This window comes from Sturnira hondurensis, unplaced genomic scaffold (genome assembly GCF_014824575.4).
Source record: "Sturnira hondurensis isolate 20B ecotype Veracruz unplaced genomic scaffold, ASM1482457v3 Scaffold0024912, whole genome shotgun sequence".
In the NCBI taxonomy this organism is placed as follows: domain Eukaryota; kingdom Metazoa; phylum Chordata; class Mammalia; order Chiroptera; family Phyllostomidae; genus Sturnira; species Sturnira hondurensis.
Genome location: NW_028097543.1, coordinates 153,186 through 167,883, shown reverse-complemented (window position 1 = coordinate 167,883; position 14,698 = coordinate 153,186). Strand labels below are relative to the sequence as shown.

The following is a 14,698-nucleotide window of genomic DNA, read 5'->3' as shown; positions in this document are numbered from 1 at the left end:
AGGTGGCTGAGCCTTAGCAAAGCCATCCATGGAGCACTGCTGCTTGGCCCTTTGTTCTCCCCCTTCCTTCCCAGTAGGGCAGAACACTGAGGGTAGGATGGTAGGACCCTAAAAGGTGTGAGGGTGGCCTGGTGGAAGCCAAGGCCTGTGAGAGGAGTGGTTTAGAGTCTAGTGGAAAGGCTGCCCAGCAGGGTCAGAGTATAGTCATACACGGGAGGGCTGTGCAAATCAGCAAATGTACCGAGGATGCTGGGAGGTCAGATGCTCCTGCCAGAAGGTGCGATAGACATGGAAAGGTGAAAGGCGACAGAATTCTGGCATGATGCCTGTGCTCTTGGACTGGCACGGAAGGTACTGGTGTAATCTCATCGTTTTCCATAGGCACACACATAAGGTCTGGGCTTCTAAACACTGTGTTCTCCAGTGAGAAAGACAAGGAATCCTTGGATAAATGACTGAGTAAGTAGCCGTTTCAGTTTCCAACAAAACAAAGCAAAGAACTGTACATTAAGCATGCCAACGAGGGGTGGTTTATACTGATGAACTATTTCTAGTAGGAAGATACGGAGTCAAACCTTTATGCCTCTGACAACATCAGTGAACAGAGAGGGCAAGGAGAGAGTGAGTGAACAGGCAGACCAGACCAGGTGGGTGGGGGGCAGCTTTAATAAGCTAGGGAACTTACACCCAAGGCTTGTCTTGGGTGGCTGCAAGAATCTTAAAGTTTGTGTAGAGGCCTTGACTGGGTTCAGTCACTCTACTGTCCAGATGATGGTCTCCACACCTCATTCTCCCAAGGCTCTGTCCTTGAAAAGGCTCTGGCTAAGGGGATGGTGGGCGGAGCATACATTCCAAGGACACGGGTGGGAGTAAGAAGCCTCTGATTACCCAGGTCCAGCTCAAGGTAAAACTGGTCGTCACATCCTCTCCCTGACTTCCTTCAACAGGTGGCTGGGGATTGTAATGAGATGATGGCAGCAAACCAACCAGCGCAGTGCCTGGAGCTCCACAGGGTCCCACTGTGTGCCACTTCCCTTCATTTGGTGTTCTCTCCTTAGAGTGATAAGGTCTGAGGGCCAATGTTGTACAGACCTCGTCACCTTGAATGCTCACAACCCCCCCCCTCCGCCCCCCGCCCCCGAAGGCTCCCAAGGGTGCATGTGGCTGGCCTGGCCACCCAGTAGTTGGTGGAGGAGCTGGGCTCAGTGGGCAGGTCGTAAGCAGGATAGGGCGTGCCTGCCTGCCTGCCTGCCTGCCTTCCTCCCTAGCTGGAAAGGGTGGTCCTCCCTCATCAGAGGGCCTCGGAGCCCTTGTCTGATCCTCTCCCATCTTAGTCGTGCTAGGTTACATAATTCCTGCAGTTGGTGTGAGACCATCAGGGACTGAACAGGGCCATCTGGACAAAGGGGAGGGAAGCTCAGGGCACTGGCGGGGACTTGGGCCCATCCCCCCTGTGGTGGCAGATGTTCGGGTCTCTTTGGCCAGGGTGCTTTGATCCCTGGGGAGCTCTTGGTGACAGGTGGGGAGTACACCCGGGGCCCATACCCAGGCTTTGCTCCTCATTGTGAGCACAACCCTGCGTCCTGAGGATGGCTCCCTACTGGGGCCTGTGGTCCTGCTTTGCTCTATCCTGGCCACTGCGCTTTTCCCCAGTCCTCCCTCACTCACCCTCTGCCCGCCCACCACCCGCACCCCTGCAGCAGCCTCAGAACCACTGGCCTGGCTTCTCTGGGGAGGCACCAGGACTGGAGCTCTGGTGGCACAGTTAGGGCTAAGGTGGAGGAATGGTAAGCTTCTGTCCCTGCACTTGATCTTCCCCCAAACTCTGCACCACCTGACCAGCAGAGAGGCGATGGGGACCTTGCCACCTGCTGCTGCAGAGGGGCTTCTGGTGAAAGGAAATGATGTGTGGACAGACTATCTCTCCTCACTTCCCCCAGCCTACCCTTGGGATTCAAACCAAGTAAGCACTTTCCAATACCTGGCTCTAAAATGAAGACAAGACCTAGGTATCCGGTTATTTAAACGAAGGCTGTGAGTGGGTCAATTGCCACCTGTGGGGCCAGGCCTCTGCTGCTGCCTTCTCCCCTGCTGGGGCCAGGGGAAGGCAGTGGCATCCAGGTCAAGTGGCACCTCCAAGCACCTCCTGAAGAGGCCGGACTCACTCATAGCCCTCTGAGTGTGCTCCCCTCCCCCAGCTCCTGGTCTTAAGTAGTGATCTCTCTCACCTGTGGCCCTCTGTCCTCCCAGGCTATTGCACCACAGCAGAAACAGGAGGCCCCAGTTTCGTCTATTTTATTGAACAGGAGGGCTTTCATTTTTTTAACTTAGAGAGACAATGAGATTTGACCCCAGAAAGAACATTCCTCTGACCAGTACAGAGTTAACACACGTGGAAAATTGAAAGCCATCTCATTCGGGTTGGTGTCCCTGATTTTGTAGAAGTTCCGTGGCCTGGAAAACAGACTGCAAATAAATAAAGTGCACTGAAAACCCACTGAGCAGCCAGGGCCCGATGGGGTTGGGGAGAGGTGGGAAAGCCGAAGCAGCTCACTACTCAAGGCCAAAATGGCAAGAAAAGCCATGGCAGGAACACAGGTAAGGACCAGTCCCTGGCCCCTCCCCCAGCCATTCCCTTAGAGCAGAGGCAGCCAAAGGCGGAGCCACAGAGCCTCCAAATGGGGTGGGGCTTCTCAGCAGGGGAGCTGGGCTGTGAGGCCAGGGGCCCTTGAGGCTCAGACATACATTTCTCCCTGTGGGACACAAGCACACACTCAGGGAGCAGCCTCCCTCAGGCCGTTCTCAGGCCTTCCTCCTCCCGGGCTGGCCCAGCAAGAGGATGCAGCTGGGGATCCACTCACCCAGAGGCTTTCACCCAGGTGAGACCTGGGCTCGAAAGGAGCCCAGCTGTGTATCATCCCCAGGAAGGCCCCTGGTCCTCCTCCCAGCTTGCACAGCCCCTGTTGCTCTGCTTTCTCGGAGGCTGTCCTGGGAGATCTATGGATGGAGCCAGCAGGCTGGCAGGCTCCCACAAGTGGTCCTGGGTGGACAGGGTTGGAATGGAGGAGGGGTCACCAGGAATAGGGACTCCCAGGAGACTTGGCACACGGAAGGAAGCCATCAGGCCCTGTCCATGAGAAACTGCTGGGGGCATGTGGGAGCCTTGGTCCAGCCTCAGTCCCCAGTCCCTGGGGTGAGCCAGGAGGAGTAATTCACCCAGGACCCAGACTCCAGCTGGGCAGCTGAGTGGGGCAGATGAGGTGAGACTGGGCCACTTGGGGCCTGGGGCTGGCCACACTGCTGTGAGTTTTTAGTCCCACGATCTCTGAGGACTTGGGCCCAGAGCAACCAGTGTCACAGCAGATGTGGGACTGGGGGCGGGTGGTGAGGGCCGTGGTCTCTCCTGGCTCCCCTCTGGGCTGCTCCTGCCCATGCTGGAACACCAGTCAGTAGCACACCCTGGGCCTCCAGGACCAATCCAAGCCCATCTAGAGGCGTCTCCCGTCTGATCCTGGGCATCGGGGAGCCAAGCCTGGGGACAGAGAGATGGGGTCATGCGTGGTTGCCAGTCCCCTCCCACCCNGATTTTGTAGAAGTTCCGTGGCCTGGAAAACAGACTGCAAATAAATAAAGTGCACTGAAAACCCGCCGAGCAGCCAGGGCCCGGTGGGGTTGGGGAGAGGTGGGAAAGCAGAAGCAGCTCACTACTCAAGGCCAAAATGGCAAGAAAAGCCATGGCAGGAACACAGGTAAGGACCAGTCCCTGGCCCCTCCCCCAGCCATTCCCTTAGAGCAGAGGCAGCCAAAGGCGGAGCCACAGAGCCTCCAAATGGGGTGGGGCTTCTCAGCAGGGGAGCTGGGCTGTGAGGCCAGGGACCCTTGAGGCTCAGACATACATTTCTCCCTGTGGGACACAAGCACACACTCAGGGAGCAGCCTCCCTCAGGCCGTTCTCAGGCCTTCCTCCTCTCCGGCTGGCCCAGCAAGAGGATGCAGCTGGGGATCCACTCACCCAGAGGCTTTCACCCAGGTGAGACCTGGGCTGGAAAGGAGCCCAGCTGTGTCATCCCCAGGAAGGCCCCTGGTCCTCCTCCCAGCTTGCACAGCCTCTGTTGCTCTGCTTTCTCGGAGGCTGTCCTGGGAGATCTATGGATGGAGCCAGCAGGCTGGCAGGCTCCCACAAGTAGTCCTGGGTGGACAGGGTTGGAATGGAGGAGGGGTCACCAGGAATAGGGACTCCCAGGAGACTTGGCACACGGAAGGAAGCCATCAGGCCCTGTCCATGAGAAACTGCTGGGGGCATGTGGGAGCCTTGGTCCAGCCTCAGTCCCTAGTCCCTGGGGTGATCCAGGAGGAGTAATTCACCCAGGACCCAGACTCCAGCTGGGCAGCTGAGTGGGGCAGATGAGGTGAGACTGGGCCACTTGGGGCCTGGGGCTGACCACACTGCTGTGGGTTTTTAGTCCCACGATCTCTGAGGACTTGGGCCCAGAGCAACCAGTGTCACAGCAGATGTGGGACTGGGGGCAGGTGGTGAGGGCCGTGGTCTCTCCTGGCTCCCCTCTGGGCTGCTCCTGCCCATGCTGGAACACCAGTCAGTAGCACACCCTGGGCCTCCAGGACCAATCCAAGCCCATCTAGAGGCGTCTCCCGTCTGATCCTGGGCATCGGGGAGCCAAGCCTGGGGACAGAGAGATGGGGTCATGTGTGGTTGCCAGTCCCCTCCCACCCGCAGTTTATCTTTTTACCTTCCTGGCCACAGCATGTCCCCCCAGGAGCCACCCCCTGCTCCTCCAACCAAGCCCACAGGGGTGTGTCCAACTGCTGAGGAGCCCTTGGTCAAGCCTGGGGTGGAGGGTGGGGGGTGGGAAGACCTCCCACCTGTGGGTGAGGACCTCAGCTACCCAGGGGATCCTGGGACTCATCTCTCTTTTGCCCATCTCAGCTTAGACTGTCCTCCTGGTCTTCCCTGTGACTTCCAATACCTCCCCAAGGAAAGCTGGTTGCCCACATTCTCCCTACCCTGAACCTCTCTCTCCCCAGATCCCCTGGGAGCCCTGTGATTCCCCTGCCCCATCCCATCATGCCAGGTCTTCCAGAAGACCGAGGAGTGGGTGGGGCAGTGTAGGCCTAAGGAAGATTTAGCTTCACCACTTCTTATCTGGGACAAAGGCAAATCTGTACCCCTCCCCCCAGGACCCCAGGTTCCACTGTCATTAGGTGGAGAGAGTAGAACTCCCTCATGGTGTTGGTAGGAGATCTCAGTGCCCAGGTGACATGGTCCTTCTCCATGCCACAGCCACACCACTGGGTTGCCCCACCTCTTGGGGCCTCCACCCCGAGGGCCTTTCTTCTCCTCCTCAGCCAGGCTACTCATCTGCTACCAGGAAGTTCGAGGGCCAAAGTGGGCCCTTGGGCACAGGTTTGATACTTGATGACGCCAGAGAAGGGGCGAGTCACCAGCTACAAACACCAACTCCTGAAAGAAAAAACTGGAAACCTGAGAGTTGCCTCCCCACCCAGAGAGGTCCCTGGCTGTCCTGGTGTTGTCTCCTCTGCAAGCCCCCTCTCCATCTTCTCCCCCCAGCCCACTTGAGAACTGCCCTCTGCTCAAGGAAATCCCCATTTCCCAGATCCTTGGGGTTCTCAGCGCCCTCCTGGAGGTCATCTGTACCACAGGATGGCATTCTGTGGCACAAGTTGGGCTGTAGATGGCAGAAGAGCAAAACCATGGAGGGCGGGGGCTGGGGAGAAAGGCAGCTTTCCAGGCTTCCACAACGCATCCTCAGAGAGGAAGGGGGAGAACTAAAGTGGCAGCAATAGCCTTTTGAGGCTCAGACAGCAGCCCCCTGGCCCTGAAGACACAGTGCAGGGAGCTGCAGAGAGCCTGGGGCCTGAGGGTTCAGGCTGCCTACCCAGGAGGGTGGAGGAGAACTGTGACAGCATCTTTTCTCTTCTAGGGCCTCCCCGTGGGCTACCGCAGCTCATTCCCCTCCATTTCCTCTGACTCTGGTGACACCTGCTGTGCCTCTGGGGAAAGGGGACCTGGACCTGGGTGGTGAGTGGGAGGGGACAGCCGGGTCTCCATGGGAGATGGGCTGAACTATTGAGAGGGCGATGTCTAAGCTACAGCTGCGCCTCACCCCCAGTTTTGGAATCATGACAAGGGACTCTGAAGATCCCGAGGCTGCCCTGCCTGCCTCTGCTGGACTCCGCAGCTCTCTGGGTTCGCTTCCTCGGGCCCCTTCCATATTTCATCCAAACCCCCAAGGCCCCTTGGTGTCTGAATGTTGTGGCAACCGCCTCCCTGCAGCCCGCAGGTCCAACCTCTCTCTGTTCGCCTACCTTTATGGTCAGGCCGGTCAAAGCACGTCCCTGCTGCAGCAGCATTTCTTCTTTCTGGTTTCCCCCTTTTGCCAACGTGAGGCAACAGGTCAGCTGTACTCAGATAATGCCCTGGAACCCGAAGTCACAGCCCCATTTTCTGAGTTTTTGTGCAATCCAGCACTGGCCATGCGTGACTGCTGCGCGCAAGTCACGCCTGGGTCCGGGGTTCGGTGGCCTGGGTGGCTCAGTGGCCAGCGCCCTCTTGCGGAGCCCTAGGGTCTAGAGGTCTGGGCCGCCCGGCCTCTTTCCTTACCACCTCGGGGAGATCTGGGAGGCTGCTCTGTCCTCCTTGTGGGCGGGTCGACGCGTGGGCAGGTGGACGCACGGACGGGCTGGCTGGCACGGGGGCCCTCCTGTGGGTCACTGTGGCCACAGGCGCTCACTCGATCCGCACCTGCAGGCGGACGTTGAGCATCACTGAGGCCACAAGGTAGAAATAGGGGAAGTTCATGCGCAGCCGCCAGGCCAGATCAAAGAAGGTGAGCAGCGTGCGCGTGAGCCCCTTGCAGAAGGCACAGTAAGAGCCACGGGCCGCTGCAGAGTGGGACAGTCGCAGTGCCAGGCCAGACAGCGTTGCCACCGCCGCCACTGCTGACAGAGCTGCGGATGCAGCCATGGAGCACCAGCGGCTGGCAGGTAGATGCGAGGCCTAGAGCAACAGTCAGCCCTGGGTGACCTCCTGCTCTGACCCTCCCTCAGTCTCCTTCAGGGTGAGATCTGGTGCAGCAGCAGCCACTGGCTCTCCTCTGCCGCCCACGCACAGCCTAATCCCTTCCCTGGCTCCCAGATGGGTGGCCGCCAGCGTAGCTCCGCCCCTACTGCAGCCAACCTTCTTCCTGCATGTGGGGGTGGGGGTCACAGAGATGCTGCAGCTGATAGAGCCTAGGCCCAGGCACCTGCCCAGGCACTTTCCTAGACCCAGACAAGCTCAGGCTTCTAAGAGTAGAGCCAGAGGGCCGGGACTGTGTGGAAGGTGGTGCTCTCCAGGGATTACTTCTGTGGAAAGCCCTAAAGTAGATGGCCCAAGTTCTGGACTGGTACATAGATGTATAGAAGGCCCACCCACAATGCTCAGCCCATTCACACCATCACCCACTGTCTCCACAGAAAATCCCAGCCACCCAATTTATTGCATTTCTCTGGTACCACTATGGAGTTTCACCAAACCCACAAAATACCCTTTCTGGTATATTTGCCAGTCATATGTATTTTTCTTTATTTGTGAACTGTCCTGCTGCCCTTACTGTTCACCCCATAGTGATTTCTAAGGACTCTTCTTAGTCTGTCTTTGCCCTGGAAACTGTAGGTCTTCTCAAATTTTTATTTGCCCTTTATGGCCTTTTTCTTGCTGGTTGTGTGGACAAAAAGGGGCCACATACTAACCTTGACAAGTCCAGATGAGGCCTACATGGTGGCCTTACAAACTCAGAGACCTAAAGTAACCATGTAAGATGGTCTGAAATTAAAAAACAAAACAAAACCCAAACTAACTAAAAGCAGATCCTGGCAGGGAGTGTGTCCTAGGGCAGTATTTTTCCCTAGCAATGATCAACCTTCACCTTCACTGAGCCTATTTTCTTTGCATATAGGATAACATATATGATAACATGCCCTTTTCCAGAGCCCTCAAAGCATAGGCACTTGTTATTGTTATCATGGTTATTGTTGACTGTTAACTCTCCTGTACCCACCCATGTAAAGAAGTATGTGTCTATCATTTTATTTTTTATCTAATCCCAGAAATTTCCCTGCTTTGCTTTCTCCCACCTCCCTAATCTATCACCAATGGATTTCAAGTAACCCACTCACATTTCCTCTTTTGATTGTACTGCATAATATAAGGTGCAAAATAGCCATTTTCCAGAGCATTTTTTTTCAATCTGTCGAAATTTTGCTTCTCGGCAATTGTCAGTTTGGCTTGAGTAGACTCATAAAATTTCTTCCAGGTTTGGACATTTCTTACTTGACAATAGGTTTAAAAGCCCTATCATGGTTTCATCTTATCTTTATTCTAAACCAAACTTGATTATGTTTTCAAGATTATTGAAATGCTTACATTTCATTCTAGTTATGACTTTAAAATCTATCTGCAAGAAGTAGATCTATGGCCCTGGCTGGTGGCTCAGTGGATTGAGCACCGGGCTGTGAAGCAAAGGTTTGTCAGTTCAATTCCCAGTCAGGACACATGCCCAGGTTGCAGGCCATGTCTCCAGTAAGGGGCACATGAGGGGCAACTACACATTGATGTTTCTCTCCTTGTCTTTCTCCCCTTCCCTCTCTCTAAAAATAAATAAAATCTTTAAAAAAAACTTGTGAAGGTCATTCTTTTTTTAAAAAAGTAGATTATTAAAAAAGTAGATTTATAAAGATCTCATCCCAGTTTTCATTCACAAGGAGGGCCGGCCTGAGTATTAAGATCCTCTCAAAATGTTAGTTTACCATCACATGTGAACACCCCTATGGTATCCATGTAACTGTTTATGGAACCCAGCAGATTCATACACTGATTGAGCAATTGTCATACCTACATAGTCAAGGAAAAATAGCCAGTTTCAGAGACACTAAATTATTGTGTGACATCATGATTTTATCAACAACATAACAGTGCATAGGTATGAATGCATAAAAAATACCATTCTGTTTTTCTTTCTTAATGCCTGGCAGCCTGTTGTCAATTTTTATAATTTTGTCTTTTGAAGAATGTCACATAAATGGAATCACACAATCTGTATCATTTTGGGATTGTTTTTTTTTAGGAATGTCAAATATTAATAGTTAAGAGTAGATATATCAAATTACTCAATATTGTTTACCTCTGGTTAAGGTAGTAGAAAAGACATCAACAGTTTTTACTCACTATGTATATGTATGTATACCCATATGTATATAAGTATTACTTGTGTAATACAATGAAAAAAATAATTATTTGAAAAAAGGCAACAGACATATAGACTTTAGCCACATAGAAACCCTTTGTTCCAGACTGGATCCAACCTCATTCATTTGCAGAGCCTTTTTTCCTTCAATCATTTCTGAAACCTCTCCTTGGCCTTATCTCATATATTTTTAAGATTCTATTTTGAAATAATTATAGACAAGAAGTTGCAAAAGTAGTACACACACACAAAAAAAAACCCCTGTGTCTTTCATCCAGCTTCCTTAATGGTGACATTTTCTATAAATGAAGTATAATATCAAAACCCAGAAATTTACATTGGTACATTATTATTATCTACACTACAGGCCTAATTTAGTATTCACCATTTTTCTAACCTGCATTAATTTATGTGTATATACATGTATTTCTGTAGAGAGTTTTTTCCATGTCAGGATTTGTATAACCATCACTACAATCAAGATACAATATTATTCCATCACCAGAAAAAAGCTCCTTTAGGCTATCTCTTTGTTCTCACTCAGCCACCCTGTACATATTTTGTTGTAGTTATATCTATTTCATTTTCTTTGGAGTATCTGTATGAGGTAGTTGTGCTTAATATTGGTTTTCACATGTTCGTTGTTAGTATATAGAACTGCAATTGATTTCTAATTGAGCCTTCTATTTTGAGATAATTGTAGATTTACCTGTGTTTTTAAGAAAAAGCACAGGGAAATCCCATGCATTTTTTTTACCCAGTTTCTCAGAATTGTAGCATCTTTCAAAACTAGGGTACAATATCAAAATCAGAATATTGACATAAGCCATCTATTTAGTTCAGATTTCCCCAATTTACTTGTTCTTACGTGTGTGTGTGCAGTTGTCTGTATTCAGCTATATGCAATTTTATCATATGCATAGGTTCATGTAATGGCCTCTACAGTCAAAATACAGAATAGTTCCATCACCATATGGATCCCTCGTGTTGCCCTTTTTTGACTACATCCATTTCCATTCTGTTTTTCTTTCTTAATGCCTGGCAGCCTGTTGTCAATTTTTATAATTTTGTCTTTTGAAGAATGTCACATAAATGGAATCACACAATCTGTATCATTTTGGGATTGGTTTTTTTTTCACTGAGCATCATTCTCTGGAGAGTCATCCAAGTTCTTAGGAATGTCAAATATTAATAGTTAATTTCTTTTCATTGCTGGATAGTATTCTTTGGTATGGTTGTTCTATGGTTTGTGTACCATTCACCCATGAGGACATCAGGCTTGTTTTCAGTTTTTGGCTATCACAAATAAAGCTGCTGTAAATATTGCTTTACAGGTTATTGTGTGAACAAAAATTTCCATTGATCTCAAATAAATGCCCTAGGGTGTGATTGCTGGATTATATGTTTTATTTTTTGAGACTCTCACAAACTGTTTTCCAGATGGCTGTAACATTTTACATTCCCATCAGCAATTTTTGAATGTATCCAGCTTCTCTACATTCTCATTAGCATTTGGCATCTCTTTTTCTTTTTTTAGTCATTCTGACAGGTATATAGTGATATCTCATTGTGGCTTTAATTTGTATTTCCATAATGATAATGATGGTTAAAATCTTTGTATGTGCTTATTTTCTATATCTATAACCTCCTCAGTGAAAGGTCATTTGTTATTTTCTAAATGAACTGTTTTTGTTAAGTTTTGTGGGTTCTTTATATATTCTAGATATGTGTCCTTCATCAGATATGTGGTTTGCAAATATTTTATTCCCAGTCTGTAGCTTGTCTTTTCATTTTATTAACAAGAGATTTCTCAGAGCAAAAGTTTTAATTAAAAAAAAATTTATTTGTTTCTAGAGAGAGGGAAAGCAAAAGAGAAAGACAGGGAAACATCAATGTATAGTTGATGCGCTCCCCTCATGTTCTCCCTACTAGAGAACAGGCTTGCAACCCAGGCATGTGGCCTGATGGGGAATTGAACCAGTGACCCTTTGCTTCACAGTCTGGTGCTCAAACCACTGAGCAACACCAGCCAAGGAAAAAGTTTTTAATTTTGATGAAGTCCAATTTGTTTATGAATCGTGATTTTGGTGAATGAGAACCTTTTTATGAACCCTTACAGTTTTTTCTATGTTGTCTTTAAAAATTTTAAAGATCAATTTTGTATCAGTCTGTGGTCCATTTTTAGTTAGTTTTTGTGTAAGGTTTGGAGGTTAAAGTACAGGTTCAGTGTTTGACTATGAATGTTCAATTGCCAGAGCACAATTTCTATAAAGGCTATCCTTCCTCCTTTGAATTTCTTTTTCACCTTTGTCATAGTTGAGCATATTTCTGAGGGTCTATTTTGGTGTCCTCTATTCTGTTGCACTGACTTATGTGTCTATGCTTTCTTCAATAGCACACTGTCTTAATTACTATAGCTATATAATATATGTTATTATTGGGTAGAATGATTTTTCCCACTATTTGTTTTTCAACATTTCTTTAGTTATCCCAGTGCTTGTGATTGTCTAATTTTAGAATACAAGTAAGTTTGTATATGGGTACGAATTTCTTTCTAGAAACACTATTAAGCTTACAGACTAATTTGGAAGAGAACTGACATTATTTCTATGTTTAGTTTTCCAATCCATGTACATACTACATATTTTTTATTTAGATCTTTGATTTATTTTATCAAAATTTGTATATTTTTATGCATTCAGATTCTGTATGTGTTTAATAAATATATTTCTAAATATTCATTTTCTTTAAACCAATTATAAATAATACTGTATTCTTAGTTTGAGTTTCCACATGCTTGTTGTTATTATGTAGAAATTCTATCATTAGAGACTTCTGGCCAAGATGGAGGTGTAGGTTGGAAATACTGTACCTCCTCGCACAACCAAAATTAAGGACAACAAAGATTTAGAAAAAAACCCCACAAAGCCAGAACAGACAGAAAACTGAATTGTACAGAAGTCCGACAACCATTCAACTAGACTGGTAAGAGGGACAGAGTCAGCAGCCAGTGGAGAGGGATTGTGGCAGGAAAAGGTGGTGGCTGCCAGATCTGGGAGCGCAGGTGGCATGGGGCTGACTGAGGTCACACATTCTCATGCATATAAACTAGGAAAATACAGGCAGCAAGACACATCGTGAAACCCTGGGCCCCAGCAACGGGAAATAAAGCCTAAAAGCACCAATTGGAAAGGTGTCGGGAGAGACTCCCAGCCTCACAGGAGAGTCCATTGGAGAGACCCACAGGGTCCTAGAATGGACAAAAGCCCACCCACCTGGGTGGGAAGCGACAGAGGGGACTGAAATGCAAGAGAGAGCAGAACAAGCACCATTGTTCCTTCTCTGACCCCACCCAGACATAAAGTATCACAACCCAGCGACTGTGTTGTAGCACCCTGATGAACACCTGAGTCTCCACCATTCATACATAACAGGTGCGACCTGACCAAAAATGGCTCAAACAGAAGAACAAATCAAAGCTGCAGAGCCAATACTTTTAAGTGACCAAGAGATAGCCAACGTATCAGATGCATAGTTCAAAATACTGGTGATCAGCCCTGGCTGGTGTAGCTCAGTGGATTGAGTGCAGGCCTGGGAACCAAAGGATCATGCTTTGATTCCCAGTCAGGGCATATGACTGGGTTGCAGGACAGTTCCTAGCAGGGGACCCAGGAGAGGCAACCATACATTGATATTTCTCTCCTTCTCTCCTTTCCTTCCCCTCTGAAGATTTAAAAAAAAAACACTGGTGATGAGGATGCTCACAGAGCTGGTTGATTTTGGTTGCAAATTAGATGAAAAAATGAAGGCTACATGAAGTGAACTGAAGGAAAATGCATAGGGAACCAATAGTGATGGAAACAAAACTGGGACTGAAATCAATGGAGTGGACCAGAAGGAAGAAAGAAACAACCAAATAGAAAAGAATGAAGAACAACAATTCAAAAAAATGAGGAGAGGCTTAGGAACCTCCAAGACATCTTTAAACGTTCCAACATCCGGATTATAGGGGTACCAGAAGGGGGAAAGAAACAGCCAAGAGTGGAAAACGTATTTGAACAAATAATAAAGGAGAACTTCCCCAGTGTGGCAAAGGAAATAGACTTCCAGGAAATCCAGGAAGCTCAGAGAGTCCCAAACAAGTTGGACCCAAGAAGACACACCAAGGCACATCATAATTACATTAGCCAAGATTCAAATGAAGGAGAGAATCCTAGAAGCAGCAAGAGATAAGGGGACAGTCACCTATAAAGGAGTTCCCATCAGACTGTCAGCCGATTTCTCAAAAGAGACCTTCCAGGCAAGAAGGGGCTGGAAAGAAGTATTCCAAGTCATGAAATCCAAAGACCTACAGCCAATGTTTCTCTATCCAGCAAAGCTCTCATTTAGAATGGAAGGGCAGATAAAGTGCTTCTCAGATAAGCTCAAATTCAAGGAGTTAATCATCATCAGGCCCTTATTATATGAAATGTTAAAGGGACTTATCTAAAAAAAGAAGATAAAAATATTAACAGTGAAAGGACAGCAAACTCACAGTTATTAACAACCACACTTAAGACAAAAGCAAACTAAGGGGACAGCTAAAACAGGAGCGGAGCCACAGAAATGGAGATCACATGGAGGGTTAGCAACAGGGGAATGGGAGGAGGAGAGAGGGGGAAAAGGTATAGAGAATAAGTAGCATAGATGGTAGGTAGAAAATAGACAGGGGGAGGCAAGAATAGTACAGGAAATGTAGAAGCTAAAGAACTTATGACACATGGACATGAACTAAAGGGGGGAATGTGGGTGGGAGGGGGTGTGCAGGGTGCAGCGGAGTGAAGGGGGGGAAATGGGACAACTGTAATGGCATAATCAATAAAATATATTTAAAAAAGAAAAATAAGATAAAAGAAACTTTTAAAAAAGAAATTTTATCATTAGAAGTTTGTTGCTTATTTTCTATGTTCGGAGATTTTATTTTTATTTTTCTGTTACTAATTTCTAGTTTGATCCCATTATGGTCAGAAACCAAACTGCTGTGCCTTCAATTCTTTTGGATATTTTTAGATTTGTTTTACAACTTTTGAAAGAGCATCCTTCTGGGGTGATTCCAGAAGTCAATGTGGGTTATGAAAGGACTGGATCCATGCCTTGTGATGAATATTTGCAACATTTGTGGTGTAGAGAACAAAGGCTTACAAAGGAGATATGAGGTCTCCTTCAAATACCTGAAGGTCTACTGTGCTGGAGGGGGATTAAACTACTATGTTACTAATCCATGGTTTCGAATTTCAGCCAGTTGGCTGAAACTGTCCTCAGCCAACTTAATTAATGGAAAACCTTGAGAAGCAATGAAGCTCCCATCATTTTCAGTGTCATAGCACCACTTGGAGATTGATTATTGGTCAGGAATATTGTTAAATTAAATTTCCCATATAGGAGACAGCTGATCA

The 14,698-nt window shown here is 48.0% G+C and overlaps 1 protein-coding gene and 2 long non-coding RNA genes across 3 annotated transcripts; all 3 read right to left on the bottom strand.

Annotated features, from left to right (window-relative positions):
- Nucleotides 1–2,312: 2,312 nt before the first annotated feature.
- Nucleotides 2,313–3,538, bottom strand: LOC118982064 (uncharacterized). The gene is made up of 2 exons (XR_005065475.1): nt 3,459–3,538; nt 2,313–2,466 (listed from the first exon to the last, which is right to left on the bottom strand). It is a non-coding gene; the product is annotated as an uncharacterized LOC118982064 (long non-coding RNA).
- Nucleotides 3,539–4,319: 781 nt separating this feature from the next.
- On the bottom strand, nt 4,320–6,486 carry LOC118982072 (uncharacterized). Its single transcript, XR_005065477.1, has 3 exons — nt 6,346–6,486; nt 5,322–5,479; nt 4,320–4,681 (listed from the first exon to the last, which is right to left on the bottom strand). It is a non-coding gene; the product is annotated as an uncharacterized LOC118982072 (long non-coding RNA).
- Nucleotides 6,487–6,549: 63 nt separating this feature from the next.
- Nucleotides 6,550–7,003, bottom strand: LOC118982095 (small integral membrane protein 10-like protein 2A). Its single transcript, XM_037039026.1, has one exon. The coding sequence runs from the start codon at nt 7,001–7,003 to the stop codon at nt 6,767–6,769; it is 237 nt and encodes a 78-aa protein (XP_036894921.1). The 3' UTR covers nt 6,550–6,766.
- Between the last annotated feature and the right edge of the window lie 7,695 nt (nt 7,004–14,698).